The 26,823-nt window shown below is 38.7% G+C and overlaps 1 protein-coding gene across 1 annotated transcript; it reads right to left on the minus strand.

The window, feature by feature from the left end:
• Nucleotides 1-1,441: 1,441 nt before the first annotated feature.
• On the minus strand, nucleotides 1,442-16,532 carry TRPV3 (transient receptor potential cation channel subfamily V member 3). Its single transcript, XM_075262622.1, has 17 exons — nucleotides 16,432-16,532; nucleotides 14,015-14,098; nucleotides 11,461-11,544; nucleotides 10,333-10,484; nucleotides 9,944-10,120; nucleotides 8,627-8,767; nucleotides 8,089-8,369; nucleotides 7,772-7,948; nucleotides 7,126-7,284; nucleotides 6,291-6,389; nucleotides 5,915-5,988; nucleotides 5,578-5,743; nucleotides 5,033-5,099; nucleotides 3,767-4,038; nucleotides 2,992-3,104; nucleotides 2,729-2,808; nucleotides 1,442-1,557 (listed from the first exon to the last, which is right to left on the minus strand). Exons 1-17 carry the CDS (start codon nucleotides 16,530-16,532, stop codon nucleotides 1,442-1,444), a joined length of 2,343 nt encoding a protein of 780 aa, XP_075118723.1.
• Nucleotides 16,533-26,823: the final 10,291 nt, after the last annotated feature.

Here is a 26,823-nt window from a genome sequence, read left to right on the forward strand (position 1 = left end):
TAGGTTGTTATGGAATCTATGACATGGACACAAGTGACAAGTGACGGCTTCAAAGTTATCTCCAAATAGTGTTGTCTTATGTGTCCTAGTAGGCCCATTATTGTGTCAGAGTCAACAACATGGGTCCACCATTGGATCACTTAGCACTTTGGATAGCCAGTCCATCTGTGGAATACAGAGGCTGGAGAGAGTGAGGCCTAAACTGCCCCCATTATAAAGAAGAAAGAGAAATAATTTGGGACATTGAGCTGCCCTTTTCAATGGTGAGCACAGTGATGTGATCATCAGTTACAAGTGCTAAAGCCATATATATATATATATATATATATATATATATATATATATATATATATTCTTATTTAGGCTACCACTGTCTACTTACAGTATTTCTATAGAGCAATTGACCTGTTAAAAAATCTCCTGTTTTACATTCAAAGAGGTATTCTGAAATTTTTGTTTTGATGTACGATCCTTGGGTTAGGTCATCAGTATCAGATCCATGGGAGTTCAATGCCCATCCTGCCCACTGATAAGATGATTGAATGAGTTGAGGCACATGGGCAAGAGCGCCGACCTCGTTGCCAAATACTGGACACCATACCTAGTAGTGTTGTGGTATTACATATCGGATTAATTCTATTCTATAAAGGTCATATGACTGACAGACTAAGAAAAGGGTGCAAATTTGAAAGAACCAGGGTCCTTTCATTTGTCTGATTTGTTGTCAATCCCTCACTAATCTGATATCGATGGCCTATCCTAAGGATAGCTCAGCAATATAAAAATCCCCAAACACCCCCTTAACTAGCACAAGAGTTACCAACCTATAAATCTTATCCTAAGAAGGCCTCAGGTTTTACCAGAAATGTTTATACTTATTTGCTACTGCTATAATCTTAAATCTATGAATGTTGATTTAAATATAATTCATCTCGCTAAACAGGTAAAAGTATTTTTTTTTGTTATTTTCTGTGAATATGTTCTTATGTTCTCTGCATATCTAGATGTAGTGACATAACGTGTGAATGGATAACATGAATCACGGATTAATGTCTAGTTTTATGGACTGTGCACGCTGTATACTAAGACGTCATGATGAGCAGGCGATTATATAGAGTGCAAATACTTTGGAGAAGAAATGTAAACAAGTAGAATAATAGTGCGAGTATCTTTTGTGTCATCACATAACAACTGCCATCGATTCAACGGAAATGGTATCATTGGTTTTTGTTTCCCTTTAAACAAAATTTTTGGCAAATTGTCCGTTACATTATGTCAAAGACTTTCACAGTTTGGAAGTTGGCAGGCCCATACCACAGGGCAGAGGTAGGTCGTGTTTTACGCCACACAAAGTTCAATGTAACAGAAGAGCGTCCCGTAGGATTTCCAGGTTCCAGGAAGCCAGAGATGGACGCAGTCTTCTGTATATTATTCCTACATTCTAAACTGTGGTCTCGAAGGTTTGGTTGGTGGAATCTCTCAAGTCAATTGTAACGTGTCGGTCTCTATCGTAGCTATCTGCTTCATCATCAGCATTCAAGTTGGCGTAGCTTGTCCCTGGAGGAAGATAAACACATCATGTTATATGCGCTTTTTCTTTTGTTTCTTATGTGTCTTATTGCATATAGGGTCAATTTAATGGACTTAAAGGGGGTGGTCACTTTCCATTGACATCTTGCAATTGGTACATACACATAATTGCATAACATGCTATTATTCTATTTAGGGTTAACCTTAGCCCTCACTGGGTACCCATACATACTGATTAGAGATGAGCGAGTACTGTTCGGATCAGCCGATCCGAACAGCACGCTCGCATAGAAATGAATGGACGTAGCCGGCACGCGGGGGGTTAAGCGGCCGGCCGCCGTCAAAGCGGAAGTACCAGGTGCATCCATTCATTTCTATGGAGCGTGCTGTTCGGATCGGCTGATCTGAACAGTACTCGCTCATCTCTAATATTGATACAAAAAAATAAAAAAGCGCTGTATCCATTGGGCTCCGATATGGCAGCTGTCTCCTCTACCGCATCTGTATTGAAATTATTCAATGCACTTGCATTTTAAGTTGTGCCATTTTGGGAACCCATGGACATCCTGTATGTGCGCCTATACTAAACACTTTCTACGCAAGCGCGGTAGAGTAGGTAACCTCCGAGATCTTGGTATCCTATAAATGCAACACTTTGTTTACATCAGTACCGATGGGCACAGGGGGCTTCACAGTGAGGGCTAGGCTAAGCCTTGAAGTAGATTGCATCTACTCCAGATTACTTTGGAACGTGGCCAACCCCAATATTAAAAGCCTATCTTTGAAGAGAATGGTAACCGCTATTGTGTTGGCTGCAGTCCAACATACAATCCCCAATTTCTTTCTTTATTGATGAAATGTGTATTAAAATAAGACCTCATGCACAAACAGCAGAGCCACATTCACAAGATCAGTTAAAGGGAATTCCTGCTGATTTGCAGCACTAGAGTTGTAGGCGCTCCATATACCATGTATCGTTCTTTATATACAGAAACAGTCTTTTTAGATGAGACTAGTTCTGTATTGTGGTATCCTATGGAACGTATTTGTATTACTGATGCCTTCTTATGAGGCAGAGGGACTTGTGTGCTCTGTCGAGCATCAGTGCTTAGGTGTGACTGCTACCTCTCTAGCCCCTATGTCTACCGCCTGGAATATTCTTAAAATATTGCATTTTATTAAAATTCCACATACATACCAGGATACATTTCAAAGCCGGGTTCCTCATTGATGCAGGTGACATGATTGTGCCATTCGGTCCATTTCACCTCATTGATCCTGTTTAGGAAACAGAACAGCATTACTACTATAAGCTTTTTACTCTTCTCAGGGTTCAGTTTCACCTTTTTGTAAAGTTCAATAACTTCATTCTCCATATATTAACAAGACGTCAGATTACCACATACATTGCAGGGAAATAAGAACAACATTTAGTTAAATAAGTCAACCATTAAAAGTTACCTTAAACATGTTCTGTTGTCATTTTTGGAGACAGTACAAGATTCTCCGAGCTGAAATTTACTCTTTAACCACATTGGAAGACTCTTCTCAAACTCCATTATTGTCCTAGCTCTCTGCAAAAGAGACATGAGAAATGATAGGTTTAGATTACTATTCTTACATATATTATTAGATGTATAAATGGGATTTTCTAGAACTGGTTTTGAATAAGGATTTTTTTATATTTGTATAGATATCCACCATGGTCCAATCTGACTCCAAAAATAAGAGTATTGTGGTGTTTAGTTTATGTCATCATTCATGTTACTATATACCAATGTATAGACGTACTGAAACATCACTCCTAGTTAGAAGGTAAGCCAAAGATATCCTTATCATAGAGACAGAACACGTCTGTAGGGCCCCTTGATAAAGGGGGGCCACATTAGGGTGGCTGAGTTGTTTTAATAAGTCCTGTGAATACTATGTAGGGACCCCTTATCAAGAGGTACAATATACACAAGGATCATTGAAAGGAGAAGAACCAGCAAAAGGGGGCTCAGTATTAATCTTTGCTATGGGGCCCCTCATATCTTTGTTTGTCACTTATGTGAACATTGATGTAAATAGTGATTTGGACATAATATCCCTAATCCTGTTTTCTAGCGCTTGCACTTAGTATAAGCCATATACTAAACCAAATAGATAAGTTCAGCTTCCCATAGGTTTCTGATTGATAATGTAAGGGTTGGTGTTCCATATGGAGTAGAAAAATTAAACAGGACACTATACATACCTGTATTCTCCATATGTGCTCACTTTCTTTTGAAATCTTCTCCACAGTTTCTCCCATTAAAGCAATTAACATATTGAGAAGAAGCACAAACGTCAGAATAACGTAAGCGATGAGAAGAAGAAGGAACAAGACGGGATATTTAGAGTCATGTTGTATCTCCAGATCTCCAAGGCCAATGGTAAGCTTGAAAAGTTCTACAATAGCGGTGCTGAAACTCTTGTAGGCGCTGCATTCATCACCGTCTGCACAGTTTTCAATGAGCGAAGCAAGAGCTGTTCCAAGAAGAAGAAAATAACATTATATTCTTCCATTCCTAGTCAAATTAAGTTTCCTAGCAGCTTGATGTAGATAGTGAACTATATTGGATTCTAAAATAAAATACAATATTGCAACCACCAGTATTTGGAGGGTTTTCTTAGTAACCCCCCGGTGCATCACATAAGACCATTAGTTGGTCTACAGGATTTTTGAGTGTTGAAGCTGTCAGTGTAATGAGAAGTATTCTGCTCCTGGCAAATCCAAGTATGGATCTTCTTGTGTGTCTTTGTTCTGCATGGGGTAAAAGGGAGGACTGTGGGGGGATGATTCTAAAACCTCTTCCAGGTTTTGGGTGCTCGAGTATTGCCCAACTACTTAGCTCATTCCTAGGGCTTCATGCACCTTACCATAGTCACCTGCAGGTCCAAGGAATACAGAATGGATGGCATCTGTGGCTAGTCTTTGTTTTCGATGGATCCTAACATTTGAATGGAAGAGACCGAGCCACAAAATGGACAAGAATAGAACCTGCTCCATATTTTATGACTCAGTTCCCAAAAAAATTTGGTCTTGTACATGGGGGCCACACAAAATGAATGGGTCCGTATGCTTTCCGTTATTACAGATCTGTAGTATTGGATAGCATGTATGTTTGAGTTCATAGAGGCTTGCCAGGCATTGGCAATATAAGGGGTATCTTTTAATAAACACAATAAAACCGTCTTGAAATTCATATTAAAGGGTTTTTGCAGGGCTTACATAGTGATGACCTATTCTTAGGACAGAACATCAATATGAGACAGGAGGGGTCAAAGAAATAGCGTCGCTGCCAAGTTGTAGCATTTGGGATGCTATGGCCTTTTCACTGCTTACCAAGCACAGTGCTGTACATTGTATAGTGGCTATGCTTGGAATTGTAGCTCAGCCCCATTCACGATGACAGTAAATATGACGTCAGTTGACCTTGAGACCTTATTAGTATATAGTAACAGAATAAAGCATACTTACCGACTCCAAATCCAAACAGGAACAAAATGTAGACGAATAAGAACTTCAGAACATCGTTCAGAATGACCTAGAAGAAATGGATACATAACACAATGTTACTTCTGAGGTCTAAGATTATAACCATTATATCCGTATACCATCTGGTACCTTCCAATAACAGCAGTGTGGATATAGGAATATAGTTTATGGGTTCTCAGGAGGTGGACTTTCTCTATTTGTAAACAGGGCTGTCGGTTCTAATTATAACTCAGATACTATGCAGCTCTGTAATATTTTCATTCAGATTAGTTTTCGGAATATTCTCTTCATCTTACAAAACTAAATAAAATGATCCCTATTACTAAGGATTATCCTGAATTAAGGTAATACTTCTCAATATACAATATCCTAAGGCAGGATGGGATGGCACAAGTTCACATAGTTTCTATGGTAGGTACAAACCTATAATAATCTTACATTTACCATGATTAATAATAGATCCTTTACTGTAGGGGGCTGAGTTGTCTGTACTGATCATAGACAGAAGCAGAAACTCCATTGCTTACCTTTTGGATCATAACACTGTAGATTCCCAGGGACTGAAATCCTCTTGTGTAATACAACATGTTTGCCCATCCTAGTGCCATGGCTAATACAAGAAACGCCAAATATATCTTCACGCCAAAGAGGTAACAGAAAACGGACGCTATAACCAGGATCGCTTGGATAAAACTAGAAGGGAAAAAAATATCCAAACTTAAAGGGGTTTCCAGTTTCCGACCAATATTGAAAGATAAATTTAGAATGAAAAGTTATACAATTTTCTGTACGTATTGCTGATAGTTTTCAAGATCTCTTCCCCCCCCTTCTGCTTTAAGATGTGAATAGGGCTTTATTACTTACAAGAGAACATGGAACCAGGCATCCGACAGAACGGATCGAAGATCTGAAGACCGCACTAGGAAAATGACCACACCCTATGTGAGAACAAAACAGTCCTTTATGAAGGAGATATCTTATAGCAACATTGTACAAATATATTCATTAGAATATAGAATAGAATAAAATACAATAAAACATAAAATTGTTACAAGCTGAAAATGTGAAGCAGGTTTACACTAGTTTATACATCTAATTGTTCAGTATAGACCATAGGAGGACACATTCATGTCACATCAAACAGGGAAATAAGGACACAAGGTAATACAATCGCAATACATAGAGATAATGATTCATCTCCATAATAACATCATAATCCGATAACTCTTTCATTACTCACCTCTTTGATCATTAGGTATGTAGCACAAACAATGATAAACATTTGTCCGACTAGCTGTAGCCACCCTCGATCATGCGTCAAACTTAGAGGATACAGAGCCTGTGGTCACGGAAGGGATAAGTTAGTGGATACATTGTAATGTTTCATCATTGTAATGAATGCTGAATATAATACAATGTAGATATAACTGTTCATACATAAATCAATGATACGTAGCAGTGGCCAGCTCCAATATCCCCCTCAACCCTTACTGTTACAAGTGCCAAGAAAGCTGATATATAGAGTAATCTGGTTGACCTTTAAAACTATAGGACTATTTTCATCCATGTGCGTGTATGATACATAGAGGGGAGTGGATAGTTTGTAAAGAGTACCTTTCACCACCTCTACCAACTCCAACTCTTTGTATCCTTCAATAAGCACCGTAGTAATTCTAGTAATTCTGGCGCAGTTGGAATTTTTTCTTTAGTCCTCACTATTCTCAAGCAATCAGTTCTGTTACTTTCAGCACAATTAAGCTCTCTATAGTCAAGCGGGCGGTCCCTGTCTCAGTCTGGGTTGCAAAACTCAGGATAGGTCCTATTCCTGTCTTTTTTTGCGTCCTTGCTTCCATGGTTCCTATTTATTGAATGTATGGGGCCACAGAAGCACGGCCGGTGCACGGGCATGACATCCATGTGTCGCCCGTGTACCAGTTGTGCAGTGCAATCACGGCCAGTGGTGACCCTATGGCAGTCTGCAAGGGGCCTTATAGTCAGGGGTTGCCGTTATGAGACAACCCCTTTGGGGAAGCCCTTAATCCATATATTTTATAGTACAGTAAAACCTTTCATACCTGTTCTCCACGTGGCCGGTAGTAGGAGACTAATGTAAGGACGACATTGTAGGTGAATGACAGAAGAAAGGACAAGAAGAACATGTATCTTGCAAACTTTTTCCATTTTAACTGAAGCAGAGTATGAAGAGGCTCCAATGCCAACAGTTCATGACGATTCTAAAACATAAGAAAACAGAGAAAAAAATATTAAATTTAATGTCAAATATAATTCAAAGTAATGTTTTAGGATCCATTTAGACAGAGACCTTCTAACTGCAATGACATATGGCACGTGAAATCTCAAAAGAGTTCAAGTCATAGGGATGCAATGACAACAACAGCCTTAGATTCTTAGGGACAGAATGGAGTTATACAAAAGTCACCTTTTTAGTTCTCATGTAAATGACCGTGTTACGACTATGTACAAGTTTCAGCTTGGATGGATTTGTAATAGGGCAGCCCGAAACTTTTGCAGGGCTCGGTTGCACCTCCATATGTCTTCGATTTTATATGGAGAATGCAATATATTGAAGACCAGATCTCCATAACATTATTTAGGGAAAGCATGCCTATCCTTGTATAGGTGACAGTACATATAGCCTATACTGATGTCTGTATTACTCGGATTTAATCATTTCTTATTACTAATATTCCCATTACTTACATCAATGCTGGTGTTGTAAACCACAATATCAAGTATTGAGTTTCGGGAACAAGTGTCTACGTCCTTCAAGTCATACAAGGAAGATGATACAGGTCCATAAGCCCAGTCTGTGAATTTCCTGGATAACACTCGGTTTTCCTTTTCTTTTATTTCCCGACTCAGAATGTAATGAAGAATCTGGACCAAAACATGAAATATAGTGATGTAAGTAACGCAAGACGTCAGGAGATCTAGGAATGGGAACATTAGGATAATAGAAAGATGATAAGAAATGGAATAGCATGAAGGGGTTGGTTTTGGAGAGATTAAAGTTTTACCTCAGTCTTTCCTGTTTTTGCTGCCAGTTGCATTGGCGTGAGGCCTTCATTATTCTCAATGCTTTCCAAAGACTTGTTCTTACAGGTTCGTAGGATTGTATCATACATACGTATTATAAAGGCATTTTGTGCTTCTGAATTCTCGGCGACAGTGACCAAGGCGTGGAGGACGGTGTTACCCAAAGAGTCCTGGATGGTGACATTGGTCTGGCTGTTCTCCATGAGGAGTTGCACCACATCTGGTTGGTTGGTACATGCCGCAAGAGCTAATGGTGTTTCACCTTAAAGAACACAAGAAATACATAAAAAACTGTTCCTCTGTATACTTACAGCAGGGCATATTGGCATTGGCCCTCCTGTTCCTCAGTGGAGAACTTATTTCTTACCCTTTGTGTAAAACCCTGAATTAAATAATGGCATACCATATACATACATAAGGAAACATGTTACTACTGATATCAACTGGACCCATACAAGTATTAGAGAATATCTTCTTAAAGAAATGTATCATCTTTTCCAATAAATTAGGACAACTTACCAAAGTAAAATCCTTCATGTTTATGCTTTGGATTAAAGAATCGGCCTTGTGCCCGTGCATTAATATTAGCCCCTTTTCTGATCAAACACTTCACTAGGTCACTCTGTCGCCTCTCGATCGCTATATTCAATGCAGTTTGACCTAGAGGAAATAATGACAATACTTGTAAGTACCTAAAGAATTTCTACTCTTATTATATCATATATACAGTTCCAAAAACCAATTTCACCCTCCTCTCTAGTGTTACCATCCAGTAAACAAGAAAATACTGTATATCAGCCGTTATGTTGTAGACCTACTCTATAATGTATCTTATTCCAACAAAGTGACTGCTACCGCGTATAACATATTGTGGACATGGGTTTCTTTTTGTAATAAAACCCATGGCATTTTTTAATACGATTTGTAAAGGACCTCAACTTTTTTTTAAGGGGCGCACAGTTTTAGTGGTATCACACAAGTGGCCTTGGCTATAACAAAATAGTAAAAGGGAGTCTGTCACCAGAACCCAGCATATCAAGGCAATGTTCCTATATAGAGTAGGGTCACCTGAATAAAATAGTTGCCCCTTGTCTATGTCAATATTTGTCAATATTCAAATTACTACTCAGGGAATTGAAACTAATGCAAAGTTGTTGTTTTTTTTCAATGCTGCTCATCTTAGCGCCACTTATCTTCAGATATCCAAGTGGAAAGATAAAGCAGCTAATGTATATCAACCCAGCCCTGTGTAGAGATAGTTTGGGGTCATCTAAATCAAATAGTATTTCCCCCTTTGGAGGTGATGTCTCCTTAGAGCTATTTGCATATTGAAAGAACAGTGATATATCAACAATGGAGACTCCACTTCAAAAGATTTAAACACCATTTAATTTAGTTGACCCCAACCTATCTATCTGCAGGGTTGGTTTATCTGCTTCATCTTTCTTGGATATCTGAAGATTAGTGGTGCTAAGATGAGCAGCTTTGAAAAACAACAACTTTGCATTAGTCTCAATTTCCTGAGTAGTAACACAATACATTTTTTCAAATCTGGTCATCTTGGGATATCTTGAGCGAAGACTAAAGGTAAAGAAGAAGATGGGTAAAATCACTTCATTTTTGTAAATTATCTGTGCCAAGACTGCGTAGGTTTGACCTAAGGGTCATTTCTAAGGAAAAAAACTGCATTATACATATATGTATTATTGTCCATACAGTAGGGGATCTGAGCTATTGACTATACATTTACTCTGCATTTGCTAAAGTAACCATCTATGACAGTCATTATGATACCCGGTGACATGTATTCATTCCATTGTGTAAGCTTTTTGTTACCTTTATAATTTTCTTCCGTGTACTCAGCATTAATGAACCTGTGCAGGAATCCATTCTCCTCCGCAAATGACAGCAAAATGCATACAATCTCAGGGGTGTTGTCATTTATGTTCAGCAACGCCTTCATCAGACAGGTTTTCCCAGTGTCCTTTGATGTTAATTTGTACATAAAGAAATCTAAAATATGACAAAGATGTAATAAATGTGAGTGGATAGGAAATCAAATACAAAAAGTAGGTACAGAAAAGATACCGCAGTTATCTTTGGATAACATTTGGTGGGCTGTGGCACCTTTTTTTTTTTTTTACATCTGGTTATTATGTAACCTTTGGTTAAGGTTAACCTACTGGCATCCATTGTATTTGCTGCTGCCACTAATAGATAGATACCTTGTGCTGCTTTCTTTGTAAATGAGGCAGATGAATCTTTAGCTTCTTGAAGAAATTTCTGCAGTGACTCCACATCTCCTTCCGACACAGCTTTGAATAATAGATTTTTTGGCGGACGTTTTGCAGTTTTCTTTGGGTTTAATGAGTCAGGGCTTAAGAAAAAAATGATTAAAAATAATAGGGTTATTATATATATAAATAAAGGATATTCGACACTAGGACAGATAGTCTTAAATTGGGTTATCTGTAAGAAGCCCCGATAGAGAGGCAACACTCTCACTTGTACACACTATATAGTCCCAATTGTCAATCAAAGAGACAAAATCTAGCAAGTACTATAAGGTGACCGATGGCCTTCAGTAAAACCTGATGTATATAGAAATGGAAAAGATATCAATATTGCACGCAACCATTCTGTGTATTTTGCCGTGTACTTTGTTGCTGTATCTGTATTTTACAGGTATGTCCAACAGTCCCATTATTAAAAGGCCTATTAAAATCCCAATTTTATGGGATTGCCCCACAAAAAAAGACAAAAAAAGATGCAAAATTTACACAAATTTGCCTGAAAGTGGCTGATTTGTGGTGTAGTAGGCTCAAAGAGGGGCTAGATGCCTTTCTCGAACAGAACAATATTACAGGTTATGGATTCTAGATTTTAAGGACACGTTAATCCAGGATTTTTATACTGACTGCCAGATTGGAGTCGGGAAGGATTTTTTTCCCCTGAAATGGGGCAATTGGCACGAGCCTCATGAGGTTTTTTGCCTTCCTCTGGATCAACACTGTAGAGGATTGTAGGGTTATAGGTTGGACTTGATGGACTGATATCATCCAACCTCATCTACTATGTAACTATGTATCCAAACAAAACGAGCATTTGGGAACAAAATCTAGGGCGGTATTTTTGCCTGTTCCCCTTTCAAATCTCAAGAATAAATATAAAAAAACATATTAATATTAGTACAATTACAAAGAAGCTGAGAAAAAGTTAGAAGAAATGCCTGCAGAGGTATCATACGGACAATGTGATGATCATTGGGATGTTCTGAGAACTATTTCAATAACAAGACGAAGCAGCGATTCTTATATCATTATCCTGACTTGTACATACAGAAAGGTTCTTACCCATTATTATATTGTTTTAACAAATAGTCTGTCACTTCCGGAGGAGTTTGTGGAGAATCGATATCCTCACTTTTTCTGCTGTCACTATTTAAGGTGGAAAATATAAAAAAAAAAATGGTTCAAAAACCTCACAAATGATCACTAAAAATGTTATTGTTTTTTGGAATTGAAATAAATAACTTCATCATTAGAAACACATCAATATACACTAAAACCTTTCATATTTCCTTAGGGTAAGAAATTGATATCAGATCGGAGGGGTCCAACACCCTGCACCCCCACCAAACAGCTGTCTGCTCTCTGTGTATGTTTTGACACCAGTGTCTGCTGTGAAAAAAAACCCTCCCCAAATCTGGAAAGGAATGGTCATCAACATGTTTAGCCGAGAAAATCCTTATCACAGTATACAATGAGTATTGAAGGGGTTGTCCAGGCTAGGATCCTTTTTGATACGGATTACTTATCCTTGGGACAGGTCATCAGAATTAGATTGGTGGGGTCCAACACCTGGACTCTGCACCTAAGCTCCCCCTAGTGGTTGATATAGGCAACAAGACTTTTATCTATGGGATCTGTGTGCCTCTGGTATTAGGTGTTGGGAGGGAAGAGGCAACAATAAGTCACTCTGCCATAGCCATTCTTCACAGTGTATTTTAGTGATGCTGGTCAATGTGCAGAAATTTATGAACATGAGCTCTTGGACAATTTCCTCACAGTCAGCTATAATTTAACCATATATTACCTATGTGACATATACTTACCTAGTGACCTCCATACCAGCCACTGTGTCCCCATTTCAGAGTTTGGGTCCTCTGGTCCTCAGTCACACAATGGCCCCTGGCTCAGTATGGTCTATCCTGTGCCAGTTGAGGGGACACTGGGTGTGTCTATGACTTACAGGCAGCATCCCTCAACATACCAGGGAACATTTTGTGACAGAAGACCAAATGAGTCATTCTCTAGAACAGTGACATGGTGGAATGGGGGCACCAGTAAGTATACATCCAATTCATATTGGATGGTTAAATTATAGTTTAAGGGTAGAGGTTCGCCTCAAAGTGGTTTTCCAGCCCCTAATAGATGTTTCATACTGATAATCTATCCACATACACTCCTATTACTAGCATAGCATAGACTATTCTGCATCCCGTCCACTGCAGCAGCTTCCTGTGCCTAGAGGCTGCCAGTACAGCTGATCTGTGCAGGCGCTGGGTGTCAGACTCCACAGCTCAGATATTTATGACCTATCCTAAGGATAGATCATCAGCATGAAACATGTATTGGGGTCAAATAAAGAGTTTCAAATAAAGTCACAAGTATCATGAAATAAAAGAAAATCTCTGAAAGAAATACTGCTTACTTCTAACATCTAATGCTGGCCATACATACTGTATAAGATAGCTATCAGCTGAATGTTATTCGGTGAACTGCTACATATATCCCCAAAGTCCCAATATGAAATAAACCCAGTTTGCCGAACTCTTGTTACCCCACCATTGTAGATATTATGGAGGACTGCTGGACTATCGGGCATACATAAGACTATTGGTGGATCCTAATAGGATCTGTGGTCCCTTATGGCACTTGTCAGGGAACAGCTGGATTATCCTTCTTCACGTGAGTTTGGCAGGGATGGCCAACATGTATCTAACATGTATCTAACATGTATGACCAGTTATACTCTCTGTACATTCCTGTGTGGCTTTGTCAGAAGAAGACCTGCCCTTCTTTACACAACCAGGTAATTGTCTCCTAGTCATCTCCAGAAATCCTTCTCACTTCTGTGAACACGTCAATGCCTTTTCGGTTTAAGTACTTGTTTATATGCCTGTGTTGGACCATCACAACATTAAGATGAATGGGTTCTCATGTTCTGCTTGGATGTGTTATGGGAGTCCATAAGTTACAGATAATAAAGATCAAGTAATATAGCTTTCACCTCTTTATTAAAACCATCATTGAAGATCCATGATGCTGAACAATCACCAATGTAATGATCTGAACCAATGGATCATACAATGCACATCTCATTGGATATAACAGATGATTTGGTTTGCTATATTTGATACTACTATATGTTTGAATTCAAGGTAGAGGTGACATATCACAAATATGACCAATGAAGACTTCATATTCTATCACATCTTATAAGAACATTATCACTATCAGTTTCTAGGTTGTAATACTCATGAGAAGACTGAAAGATTTTCACTTTTTAGTACATATATGAGAAAGAGAACACTAAAATTCCCATTGACTTTAACTGGGAGAAAAAAAATCTGTATACACTTAGATACATAGACAATCTCACAATGGACTCAGATCCCGGATATCTACCAATGTGACCTTCTAACATCATCGGCACTACTTGCTGAAACTCCAGTCCAAATACTCCAAGACAAAAGAAATGTATTATAATAGGTAGCAGAATTATTGAATCCAACAGATATAGATATATCTCAACAATATGTACCCTATGTAGTCAGCCAGTAATTCGCAACCACACCAAACTAAAATTTTATACAATAAATTGCTTCCAAATATCGGTACTTACCAGGGCTTGATGTTTGAGTCCATAGGCTTGGAAAAGACGGGAAATGAAATTTTACTTGGCACAACTGGAAAGTCAGTGGTGTCGCTGCAGAGAAAATTCTCTGTTAGTAATGGATCAAGATTTAAGTGCAGCATTGTGGTATCATAAAATACAATAAAAATATCTATAAAAAATGATATTTTAAGAATGTGAAGAGCACATCTGCTGAGGGCTGATCTCTACAAGTGTCTTGTGGTAAAGGAAGCGCACTGTATTTGAGTGGCATAATTTAGGGCAGAGCCAATCTTACTACCCTAACCAGTTGTATTACTTATGATACACACAGTTCATGTACCTAAAAATATATGTAGCAATTATAAAGTAGTTCATTGCTTAAGGTTTTGATGATAGCTTTCAGGAAGTCTCGGGATGAGTATACAGTAGATGAAATATAGTATTTTGGAGAGTGAGGTGTGTATAGTGATAAGACAGAGATGTTTAAATATTGCTTATCTTGGCTTTGTACATTATACATACTACATATATAATAATAATAATATGTTTAACATGTTTCTTACTTGTAGAGGTTTACTGGACTAAAACTATTGATGACCTTTTCTAAGGATCAGACTAGTGATGGTCCAGCACTTGAAACTCTTCTTATCAGCAGACATACAGAGAATAGATCAGGAAGCAGATAGCGCTGTTCTCTGTGTAGAGGCCAGACCAAGTTACTACTGCAAATCTGCTCCCAATCATGTGAATGGAACCTAAGCTGCAGTGACTCAGTTCTGCCACTACACAGAGAACAGCGCTGACTGCTTCCTGCTCCATTCTCGGTATATCAACTGCTGATAACACCTAATCATTGAGGGTGCTGGGATTACACCCCCACTCATCTGATATTAGTGCCCTATCTTTAGGAGGGCTCATCAATATTTTTAACTTGGAAACCCCCTTTAAAAGGATTATCCAGCAAGTAAAATTTTAATTTAAAAATGGTTCAGAATAGATTGGAAAAAAAAGTAAGTGGAACGTGAACCAGGTAGCATAGGAACAGGGGGTCAAAGAGGCAAATACTGTATTGTAGAGCCAGTAATCCTGCACTTGGCATGAAGTTTAGGTCGGCTTATCCAGCGAACACATGGTCCGAGCTTCACAGGTAAAACATTTACCTGCTGGACAGTTCCTTTAATACGAAGGTAGTCCAGTCTTATGTAAAAAAAAAAAATCTTAAAGGTGCGCATGGGTTATTAAAATCCGTCCAGTCTTCAACAAGAATCAGTGCCGCATCAGTCTATGGGCTGGGTCTGGTATTTAACTACCATATAACTAACGTCACATAGCTTACATTTTACATAAACGTCATAGTGATGTGACAACCATTGTCTTGTGTCAGGTGTGACTACCGCACGGTATAGCCCTAGCAAAACTTAAGTTTTTTGTGTTGTCGAAATACATGTAAATGCCATAACCCTTGTCGGGACTGATGTTTGATCATTCAAGAATTTCTTTAAACTTGAGTTTCCAGAACGTTTTCCACATAAAATGATGGTTAAGAAAAGGGTGGGGAGTGGTGGGGCTTCATCCATGCCATATTCTTTATCATTTCAGTATTAATACCGACATTAACAATGGCAGACTCTATGGTAGCCCCGGGCCATAGATTTGTACCTAGATGTAAGGGCAATGTGGAGGGGCGCCAGATTTATGATGAGGTGTATTCTCCTCATGCCGGGGACATCGAGTCTAGCGTAAAATACACCAGTCTTAATGAATCTCCCCATTCACTCAGTCCATGGGTACAAGTGGTGCAATCTCCTTAAAAAGCAGCCATGTTTTCTACTCTTGTACAGACCCTTTAATGTTGGAATCTGTGATGGGAATAACACGACTGTCCTCTGTTCCTCTATACGCAGATTGGTTAATTGTTCGCTAGTAGTTAACTGAGTTGTCAGTCAAAGTATCCCTACCCTAGCAGTTGGCCTGTCTCTGGTTACTCAGTTCTTCGGCTTGGGGCTGAGATGGCACTGAGCTGAAGACTGGATCAGTTCAATGAGTTTAGGTTTACTAAGACCACTTTGTTCTCCATTTCCTTTGGTGGTCACACACTTACAAAAACTGTCAGCTTAGTGGTCATTTAGCTGAAAACTATTCCTAACAAGCTCGCCATACACTTGTACACTTAGACTGGCCAAGTATCTATGTATTCAAAATGGGAAAAGGGAAAGGGAAGACTCCTCTAGAGGTGGAATATCTTCCCTGAGAACAAAAGGGCCGGATATGGAAATTCAACATGCCCGACCCTGCCTTGGGCCATCATCTGTCTGTGGAGAGCCTGGAGACCCTCGTGCACATTACATGTCTCATGGGAGAAGTACTATAAGTATCCAAGGAGCAAGGTCATTTCCAAATGGTGATATTAACAATAAGATTACCTCTTTTTCAGCCCATTGTCTAGAAGTTTGTGTGTCCTTGGAGGAGTCCCTGGTGGAATCCGGTCCTTGGCCAGAAGTGGCACGCCTTCGGTTTTATTCATCTTTCTGTAACAAATATGAAATATACATATTAGTTTAATAACACAAAACATCGAAAAAACATCTGACAAAAAGAGGCATTGTCAGTATATACAAGAGATACATCAATGACAATACATTACAAAGAGTATAGCAACATTCTATAAGTTATATAATGTAATAGTAATATTATTATTATTATGGTATTATTATAATTTTACTATTATTAGTAATATTGTTGTTAGTATTAATCTAGGGATATTTGTATGCTGATATTTTATATTAAAATTTGAAGCCAAATATTTGTATACGCCTCTATGTGTAGACTATTGTATATATTGTACAGTTAATGTAGAAAATTACCACATATGCTACATTCAATCAGAAATAAGGATGTATTTGGTAATTTCTATCCGACGATCTAATGGCATTGTAGTTTAACATTAGTTCTAATTGATAATGTACGGTATATATATATATATATATATATATATATATATATATATATTATATATATATATATATATATATGCTCATCTTACTTGGTGTTAAAATAAATTAGAATTCTGTTTACATGTTATTGCCAAAGTTAAATGAATATATACTGTATTAATTCAGCTCATGTTTGTATTTCATGCATGGTAGGTATGTAAGCAGCCAAAACAGAGGCAGGATTCACCTACAATGAGCAGGTAAAAGCATCAGACCTATGAGTGAGTGCACGCTGTTCACAATTGCTATTGATTTTGTGACTGTATTGAAAAAAAAAACACAACAATGACTAAAGTCATTCCAGAGATTACTGAGGGTGATGTAAGCCCTGGCACAACACTGAACATACCAAGAACCAGGCACAAAGCATATTATGCAACAGACTATTCTGTTCATATAGTCAGATCTACTATTAGTAGAAATGACAGGTGACGTGGTATGGAGGAAGAAACAATGAAATAATAACATAACAAAAGCAAAAAGATAATTTGACTGGCAAAGCTGGCAGATGATAGAGAGAGAGAGAGAGAGAGAGAGAGAGAGAGAGAGAGAGAGAGAGAGAGATAGGAGACAGATAGATAGATAGATAGATAGATAGATAGATAGATAGATAGATAGATAGGAGATAGATAGGAGATAGATAGATAGATAGATTTAGAGATAGAGAGATAGATGTGAGGTAAATAGATAGATAGATTTAGAGATGGATAGATAGTAGATAGATAGGTGATAAGAGATAGATAGATAGATAGATAGATAGATAGATAGATTTAGAGATAGATAGATAGATAGATAGATAGATAGTAGATAGATAGATAGATAGATAGATAGATAGATAGGTGATAGATAGATAGATAGGAGACAGATAGATAGATAGATAGATAGATAGATAGATAAATTTAGAGATAGAGAGATAGATAGGAGGTAGATAGATAGATTTAGAGATAGAGAGATAGATAGATAGATAGATAGATAGATAGATAGATGGTAGATAGATAGATAGATAGATAGATAGGTGATAAGAGATAGATAGATAGATAGATAGATAGATAGATAGATAGATAGATAGACTGTATATCAATAGTTTTATATTGTGTGGCCTTTGTATAGATTATATGTGTGTAGATACTGTAATAACATACACCAATTACTTAGTAATTATGTATACAGTTTATTGTTTATATCACATTCTGGTGTCAGATGTGAGACAGATATGAGTGGCAGTACATAGCCACTATTAGAAACAGTTTATCACAGATTGCATTTACAGGAATTTCGTTTCCTTTGCCACTTGACATGTAGTGTTCCCTCTATTTCTAAAAACAAAGAAAGAGGCTGTTCAGCAGCTACAGACTGTGCAGTTCTGTGCTTTGGCTGTTGCAGAACACTAGTTCTATCTGTTTGGATAAGATAATGGCATCTTATATGAACCACTGGTGGACAGGAATAATCCTTATGTCCCAGGTCGTAACTATAGGGTGTGACGCCCAAAGTTCTGTCTGCCAAATATAATATACCGCTATTCTAAATGGCAAAGGCTAAGTTTTACATAAAGTTACATCTGCTTCCACCCTTGTCATAGTGACATTGATTTCTGGACAAATTCCATGCTGATATTTATGTCACACGCTATAAAAAAAAATCTCCATGTAGTTTTTTGGGTGCGCTGTGGAAAATAATGTGCTGTGGGCACAAGTACCAAGCTATTCATTTCAAGGGTTTCCACGAGGTTATTCTGAGGATAAGGCACATTGAATAGCAGTGGGTCTAATCCTTGTGTGGATGTGTTCCAATGTTAGACTGTATGTATATATAATGGAGAATATAAATACAATCTAATCTATAGACGGCCATGTTTCTGGAAGTAATGACATGACAATAATGACACCCTTCAAAGATAAACTTGTGTGAAATGACAGAGAAGAGTTAGAGATGGTGTTTTTCTATAATAAGCCATTTTACTCATCGAACATGTACGACATGTAATTGTTTGTGGAGTATCATTGTGTCACTACTAAATCCCCATCACCGTCACATTGTGAGTAAGAACCAAACAAGACAAAAACAGCTGGTAGTCAGGTCACAATGGCCGACGCATGACATGTGGAAAGGAATCCTGCACAAAACAATACTTGTCTCTAAAAATGTTTACACCTATGGGAGATTTTCTGAATTGTATACTGTTGAAGAGCCTTGTTTTTGCATTTGTTGGTATGTGGGGCATCTTGTTTATTCTGCTCAAACTCATTTTATATGAAACTTTTCTAGGATTCTTGGTCAGTCATCAGTCAATACAGTTAAAGACAGTACAGTTAAAGGGCTAGTCCCTATTCTGTATTTATGTGGGTACCGCCTCAAGAACGGGCCCCTGTTTGCTTCCAAAAGTGAAAGAACAGGGACTGCACAAACTTTTATGGGTATTATAGAAACAGCCATAAAGCCCGTTACCCCATTACCACTTCGCAGCTCAGTGATTTCACGTTCATTCATCATTTGGCCTGCGCGTAGCTTAGTTCCATTCAAGTGAACGCGGATGAGCTGTAATACCAAGCACAGCCACTATACAATGTGTGGTGCTGTGCTTAGTGAGCACTGAAGAGGGTGCACTGTTTAGACGAGCTTCTAACAGCTGATCAGTGAGGTGCCATGTGTTGGACCCCCACTAATTTGATATTAATGACTTATCCTAAGCATAGGTCATCAATAGCTTAATGGTAGGGGTCTGACTCTCAACAGCCTCACTGGTTGCACTGCGCTGCACTGGGTATTCTTCATTGTTTACATCAAGTAATACTGCAAAAATGCTGCGTTTTCTATAGCGACTGTGCTTAATATTGCAGCTTTATCATGTTCTCTTCAAGTGCACATTGGATGCTAAGGCTTAGGACCCACGTAGCAGACTGAAGCCATATAGCAATGTGGGAAAAACCACCGGAGAAACGCATTGCGTTTTTTCCTGCAGCGTTTTTCACAGAAAGTCTGCAGAGTCTTCCTCTATGTCCTTTCTGCTTCTGTCACATCTATACAGAAACCTCCAGCGTTTCCATAGGTGTAATTCACATGTTGCGATTATCAAAAACTCAACGGTTTTGGAAATCGCAGCATTTCTGCTTCAGGTATTTTTCTGCAATGTGTGAATGATATTCGCTAGGAACTGTAAAACGCAACGTGGGGTTTCAGTTTTACAGCTGATTGGTAGCCTTTTTCTGTGAAAGGTAATGGTGTTGGGGCCATGATGATTGACAAGGGTATAGGGTAATACCTATAGAAGTAGATTTAATATGGGCTAAGAGCTGACAGCCACTTGGGCACAGCTTGACTTGATGGGCAACCTCCAACATAACATGAGGTCCCTAACCCCAGTTCAGGACCATTTCTACATGTGTGTCCAGCCCCAAATGCATGTTTCATACTAATGACCCATTCATCAGTATCTGATCTGTGGGGGTCCTTCACCTGTACCCCACACAGATCAGCTATTCTGACAGTGTAGGCTATTCAAGCAATAGGAGCGGACATGCAGCCCTGTTAACTGTATAGCCATGATGGCGGGGAACTACAGCTCTGCTTCTATTATTCCCCTCTCCATTCCCTGTCCAAAGCAGTTTCTAGCGCCTAACACAGTTAATCTGTGTGGTGTGGGGGTGTCAGACCCTCACAGATCAGATACTGATGATACTATGACTAGGTTATTAGTAAGAAACATGCATTATGAGCCGGAAAACCCCTTTATTTGCAGTATTTATGTCTTTTTTAGGGGGTCCCGGTCTTACATGTGTTGTTTCTGCAATGGAAGTAAATAGAATTAGCAGGCCGCTCAAAGAACAGTATAAAGGAGAAAACCAAGAGCAGGACCCTCACCATCTGATATTAATGGCATATTGTACCCATAGATATTTGGGTCCTGTGAACCCCCCTTTAAAATACAGAAAACTATAACAATGGTATCACCAATATCAAACAGTCATATCCCCCAGTTATTACACTTCTGGTTATCATAGGCAAAGCCACCAGTTATATAACTGCTCTAGTCTTTATCTGTAACCAGACCATAATACAGATCACATATCACCCGATCAGCAGAAAACACCTTAACAGGTAAATGTCCCTAAGGTTATGTTATCTCTGCTTATAAAGCGCAGCTGCCACAATCTTCCTTTTTACGGTTACTCGTGTCATACCCAGGACTATAATTATAGGACTCATTATACGGATGACTAGGACAGGCAGTGGCACTCGTGCCAGTCACGTCTAGCTTGCGTCTACTTGGTCACATGTCTACCTGCATGTATGGCCATGTGCTGAAGAATAGCTTATGCTTTAATACATAATGCAAATACAAAGTATTACAAAGTATTTGCTTTTCCTTCTTGTTACTTACTATCGTGTTATGTGTTTCTTTGTTTTTCAGACTGGAAGGAGAGGTAGTGATTATATATAGTTATATACATTATAAATCTGTGTATTATTTCTTTAGGTGGCTTAAAGGGGTATCACTCTCTCGACCAAACACAATAGGGATAGGAATATGTGTCGCCTTCTCCGAACCTCTAGGTCAGGCGTTACAGAGACTGCTGGATGAGACTGTTTTATACTGTCTCTGTAAATTAAGTAGTTATGGAGACGCTCACTGTGCTACCTCTATGGAAGGTATAGTAAGGGAGCCTTCACACGGAGTATACGCTCCGCTCATTCTGAACGTAAAACTCTTTGAGAATGAGCACGTAAAAATCAACTCCCATTGATTTCTATGGGTGCCGGCATACGTGCGCTCCCCATTGAAATCAATGGGAGGCTTTTTTCCCTATTGTTTTCAATGTGATACGCGTGTATCACATTGAAAGCAATACGGAAAAAAGCCTCTCATTGATTTCAATGGGGAGCACTCGTATGCCGGCACCCATTCAAGTCAATGGGAGCTGCTTTTTACGCGCTCATTCTCAACGAGTTTTACGTTCAGAATGAGCAGAGTGTAACTCCGTGTGCAGGCTCCCTAATAGTGTAGAATACCCATGTTCGGCCATTTCCATAGCAGACAAAGGGTTATTCCCATCTATGGAAGGCTTAGGCTAGGTTCACACTAGCACCAGCTTACCATCATTTGGGTCTGTTGGGGGACCCAAACAATGGAAAGCAGGACCACTAAAACAGCGGTTACACATGGAGCGCGGTGCACCCCACTGACTATAATGGAGTTGCTGGGTGTCTCCTGTTTTCAAACCGAAAGCAGCAAAGAAAAAGTCTCCATGCAGGGCTATTTACTCCACCGATTTTTGGAGGTCTCTGCGATGGCCTCTCTAATGGAGACTCTGACACAGATGTGAACCCAGCCTGAGATGGGAATAACCCTTTCATTTAATTAATATATTCATAATATTTAGTAACATAAGGTGTAATGTGAAGCTTCTGGACCCCAAAGGAACATCTGTAAGAGGAAGCACCAACCATGTGTCATTAGCAGTATATATGGCTCCGTTCATATCTGTGTTGTTACTTGTGGTTTCTTTTATTTTGACAGCAAGAGTAAAGCTTCGTGTTTCACTACTCCAGCTGTTTACTGTGACAAAACTGCCGAATTAAGGTCTGAACAAAACCGCAGGTGTAAACAGAGCCTTACTAGTGCTTGTTATAAGGCAGACAAGCTGTGAGCCTCCTCTAACACTAGGACCTGATATAGCCACCCCATATAGCTACACTCATAAAAATGTACATATACATTGATTATATAGTGTTTACTAATGAAATTGAAGAATGGCGATCATTCTTTTCCCATTTCTATTTTAGTTTACCTGTGGCTACATTATATCTTCATACAATTCAGCAAATCTTTTTCCTGTTCTCCCAAATGTTGCTGTTTTTGTGGGGTATTACTTTAGACTCTAGATATGAATGACTTATTATTACAGAATATTATACTACAGTATCCATGGCTGAAGGAACAGGGAGTCAATGCAGACATGAAGCTGAGGAGGCCAAGCAGTCCCACATCTGTATTAGATCTCCCATACACACATTACGTTATTCATATTTTTAATAGCTTGTAGAAATTCCATCCGTTTAATGCATTTTGGTGCCATTTTTCATTTTGCCTTGTTCCTGTATGCATTCATAAGTAGTTGTTATTTGGTATTGAAACAACCTTTGAACCAATATCCCAGCAAAGATCTTCCTACCAGGAAAAGTTACTGTAACACAGTAACTTCTAACAAAATGACTTTGATATCAACGCTAGGTACCACTCAGTACTATATACACATATACACCAATACACATATTTCATGTGTCCCTATGTAACCACTCATGTAAGAATATATTCTATACTAGCTCATAAGTACCAGCTGAACGGTCTAAGGAGATTCGGTCATGGTTCCCACATTGACAGACACAATGACCCAATACACTCCTACTGGTGCCAGCGTTGGGGTCCTGGCAGAGGCAGAATCTTCTCGCTATTCAGCTAGTCACCTGAACCATATAGTAGGCCTAATGTATACTATATATACAATCTTAGCTAGGAAAAAGGCACAATAAAGTCTATAATCTAAAATATTATCAAATCATATCCTAAAAATTCTTTAAATACAGGAACTAAGTACAGAAGCCAGACAATGGTTAAACAAATGATAGATTCAGTATCTATCTATCTATCTATCTATCTATCTATCTATCTATCTATCTATTATCTATCTATCTATTATCTATCTATCTATCTATCTATCTATCTATCCATCTACCAACATAGCTACATACATACAACTATACATAAAATATAATAAAACCAACTCAAACTTCATATACACAAAGAGGTAAAGACTGTGGATCTTACCTGGTGTGATTTTGTTCCCATACAAGTTGAAGCAATTGTATTCCTTAAGTATCCCAATAAGAAATGACTGCTTCCAGTGATCCCGAGGATATTCCTTTATAATGAAGGCAGGTGACTTAGACAACGGCTTAAATATGATACAATGAGTGCCATGCGTAGTCTAGTAATATGGAGAACGCTCCTCCCATCCATCCTTTCCATTTCTGGTCATACAGGTTGAGCTCACTAGGATGCTAATGTAATGTGTCATTTTTTATCATAGTCTTAGGAACTTTTTAATGAAAGGTCAGCATTGAAGATTTGGAGAAAGCCCCCTCCCATTCCTACCATCATGTTTACTGTTTATTTGGTACAATATGTATGCGTCATATACTATAGTGATTTTTGTATAGGATTGCATCCCTCCTTTATGTGACTTTTTCTTTATTCTGTTGGATACTAGAAATGGGTAGTTGTTCCAGGGATTTATTCTGAATGACATATTTGGAATTGGATAGAATTTTTTTTCCCAATATATGGATGATTGGAGTTTTTTGCCTGACTCTGGATCAACATTATAAGATTATAGATGAGACTTGTTTGACCTGTTATGTTTCAGCCTTAGCAGCTATTCTACTCAGCTTAATATATTTATTTCTTCTTTGATGGTTTCAATGGTTGGAAAGAACTGCAAAAATGTTCAAGGGTCTAAGGCTAGGTTCACAGGTGCCCCTAATCTCCACTCAGGGATTCCAGTCCCCATTCCACTATTTACTACAAGCAGGACTTTTCTCCCAGCATTTTTCGGGAAAGGGGGGAATCAAATGGAAACCCAGTGTATCCCATTATAGTCTATGGGGTCCCTGGGTAACTGCTTTTTTAAGCGGATTAGGTGTCCATTCATGGGGTCCCCAAGTGGACCCCGAAAATGGAAACTTTAAAACTGGTGTGAACCTAGCGTAACAGAGCCATCTAGATGTTTACCATGAAGGTCAATGGTGTTGTGTCTGATCATGTCAAAAGTCATCTAATATCAAGTACTCCCACAGATACAAACAATAAGGCCCCATTCACATGCACGTTTGGGTTTCCATTCGGGAAGGAGTCCGCTTGGGGACCCCCTGAACGGAAACCTATACGCATTAAAAAGTGGTTACCTAAAGAAACCACACGAACCCCATAGACTATAATGAGGTCCATGTGGTTTCTGCTCAGTTTCCGAACAAAACATGCGGAGAGAAAAGTTCTGCTTGCAAAAGAGCTGTAAGTGGCTGAATATATGATCTTTTATTGTTATAGTTACAGTATTAGAGGTGAATGTTTCCTTTATCCCAGGAGTTGCGTAGCAGCAGTGCCTAAGATAGCGCCACTGTTTTTCCTACAACCAATGATTGATCCATTAAAGGGTTTTTCTTGGACTTATTACTAGATGGCCTTTCCTGAGAAAGATTGTCAGCAGTCCTACACCCAGACCCCCAGCCGATAAGCTGTTTGAAGAGGCTGTAGCATTCACGTAAATCCTGCAGCCTCTTCAGTACTTGCCAAACACAGTGCCTTTCTTTTATATAGTGACTGTACTTAGCTAGCATGGCCATTCAGTTCTTTTACCGGAATGAGTCTGAGCTGCGATCGGGCCATGGGAATATAAACATGACGTCACATGGTCTGTGAAGCAGAAGTGGCATTGAGAGACTGCCATTTCAAATAGGGGATTCAGGGGGTTCTCAGATATCAGACCCCCATGGATCTTTAATTGATGGCCTATGCTAAAAATCCCTGAAAGCCTCTTTAAAGGAAATCAACAATGTGGACTATACAGAGCTGACTAGAGGTGACAGGAGATGAAGGGGCATGGCATTCTCCTTGTGTCGTAAGTAATGGAGACCGGCGCTGATCAGATCTGATGACATATCCTGCCAATATTGTTCCAAGACAACCATGTAAATACATTTTCCTGTATGAAAGTAGCCAAAAAAACCTGGCTTAGTGTATTATATAATGACACTATTCATGTCCATGATTTATAGGATTTTGTCGAAATGTTGGAACCAAAACAGACCTATCAAAGTCAGTGGTGTCCATTGGGTTCAGGTGGTATCCATTGTATTACTTCTCCTTCACTGCTTCATATGTTATGTAAGCAGAAGTCATGACACATAAGCTGACAGTACTGCCTCCTGCTATGTAGTATTTTGGCTTTTGGACCCCTTCAGACTCCGGTACCTAGGTGTAACCACAGCGTCTGCCCCCTATAGTTTCTCTCCTGTCTGGGTTGCGATTGCTTTAACTATTGAGTTAGCAAGGTGAGCTATGTGTGATCTATATGATATAAGTGCCAATAATGCTACAATCCTGCGTTCTCTGGTACATCGAAGAATATTTCAGTTATCAAATTCTTTTGGTGGACGTTAGATTTACTATAATCCCTGTTATGATGAATTGGATGGATTCCATGCAGCACTATGGGGATGTGTACAGTACACAGTGTAGATTACAGGTGCAAACATACTGTACTGTACAACATCACATGTGTCTCCTGACACATATAAAGGAATTAATGAAGAGTCTTCACATTCCTAGAGACATTCCTTAAGTAAGAATCACATATCTGTCCTAAGTGCAGTCTCATGGATGTCGGCAGGAGACTGCGGGTGATGTGCAGTAATACTGGTTTCTCCAGATCTGTGTCTTATTTTAGGTGGGACAGATTATAATAACTTGTTACCACGTGTTATTATTTAGGTTTTAGAGAATTTGTAGCAATAAGTTATATCCTAAAGAGGAGTATTAGAAGAAGAAACTGCTTGCAGTAAAAGCTAAAGTATACTGCATTACACATGCACAAACAACTATATACATTTAATTACCGATATTATAATAATTCATTTTTACAATGAATATTATGGTTAATTATTTAATAAAACATTACAGTATATAATAATATAAATTACAAAACTTGAGTAATTTGGTGAAGCAGAAAATATCTGATGCAGAACTTAGAACCTGATTTTGATGTG

The sequence above is a fragment of the Leptodactylus fuscus genome, chromosome 2 (genome assembly GCF_031893055.1).
Source record: "Leptodactylus fuscus isolate aLepFus1 chromosome 2, aLepFus1.hap2, whole genome shotgun sequence".
NCBI lineage: Eukaryota > Metazoa > Chordata > Amphibia > Anura > Leptodactylidae > Leptodactylus > Leptodactylus fuscus.

Coding starts and splice junctions, on each gene's coding strand:
- TRPV3 (XM_075262622.1), bottom strand. CDS start 16,532: ATGAATAAAACCGAAGGCGTGCCACTTCTGGCCAAGGACCGGATTCCA. Junction 11,545..14,014: donor GACTCAAACATCAAGCCCTG/GTAAGTACCGAT, acceptor CACCTTAAATAG/TGACAGCAGAAAAAGTGAGG. Junction 4,039..5,032: donor CCTGTTTGGATTTGGAGTCG/GTAAGTATGCTT, acceptor TTCTTGGAACAG/CTCTTGCTTCGCTCATTGAA.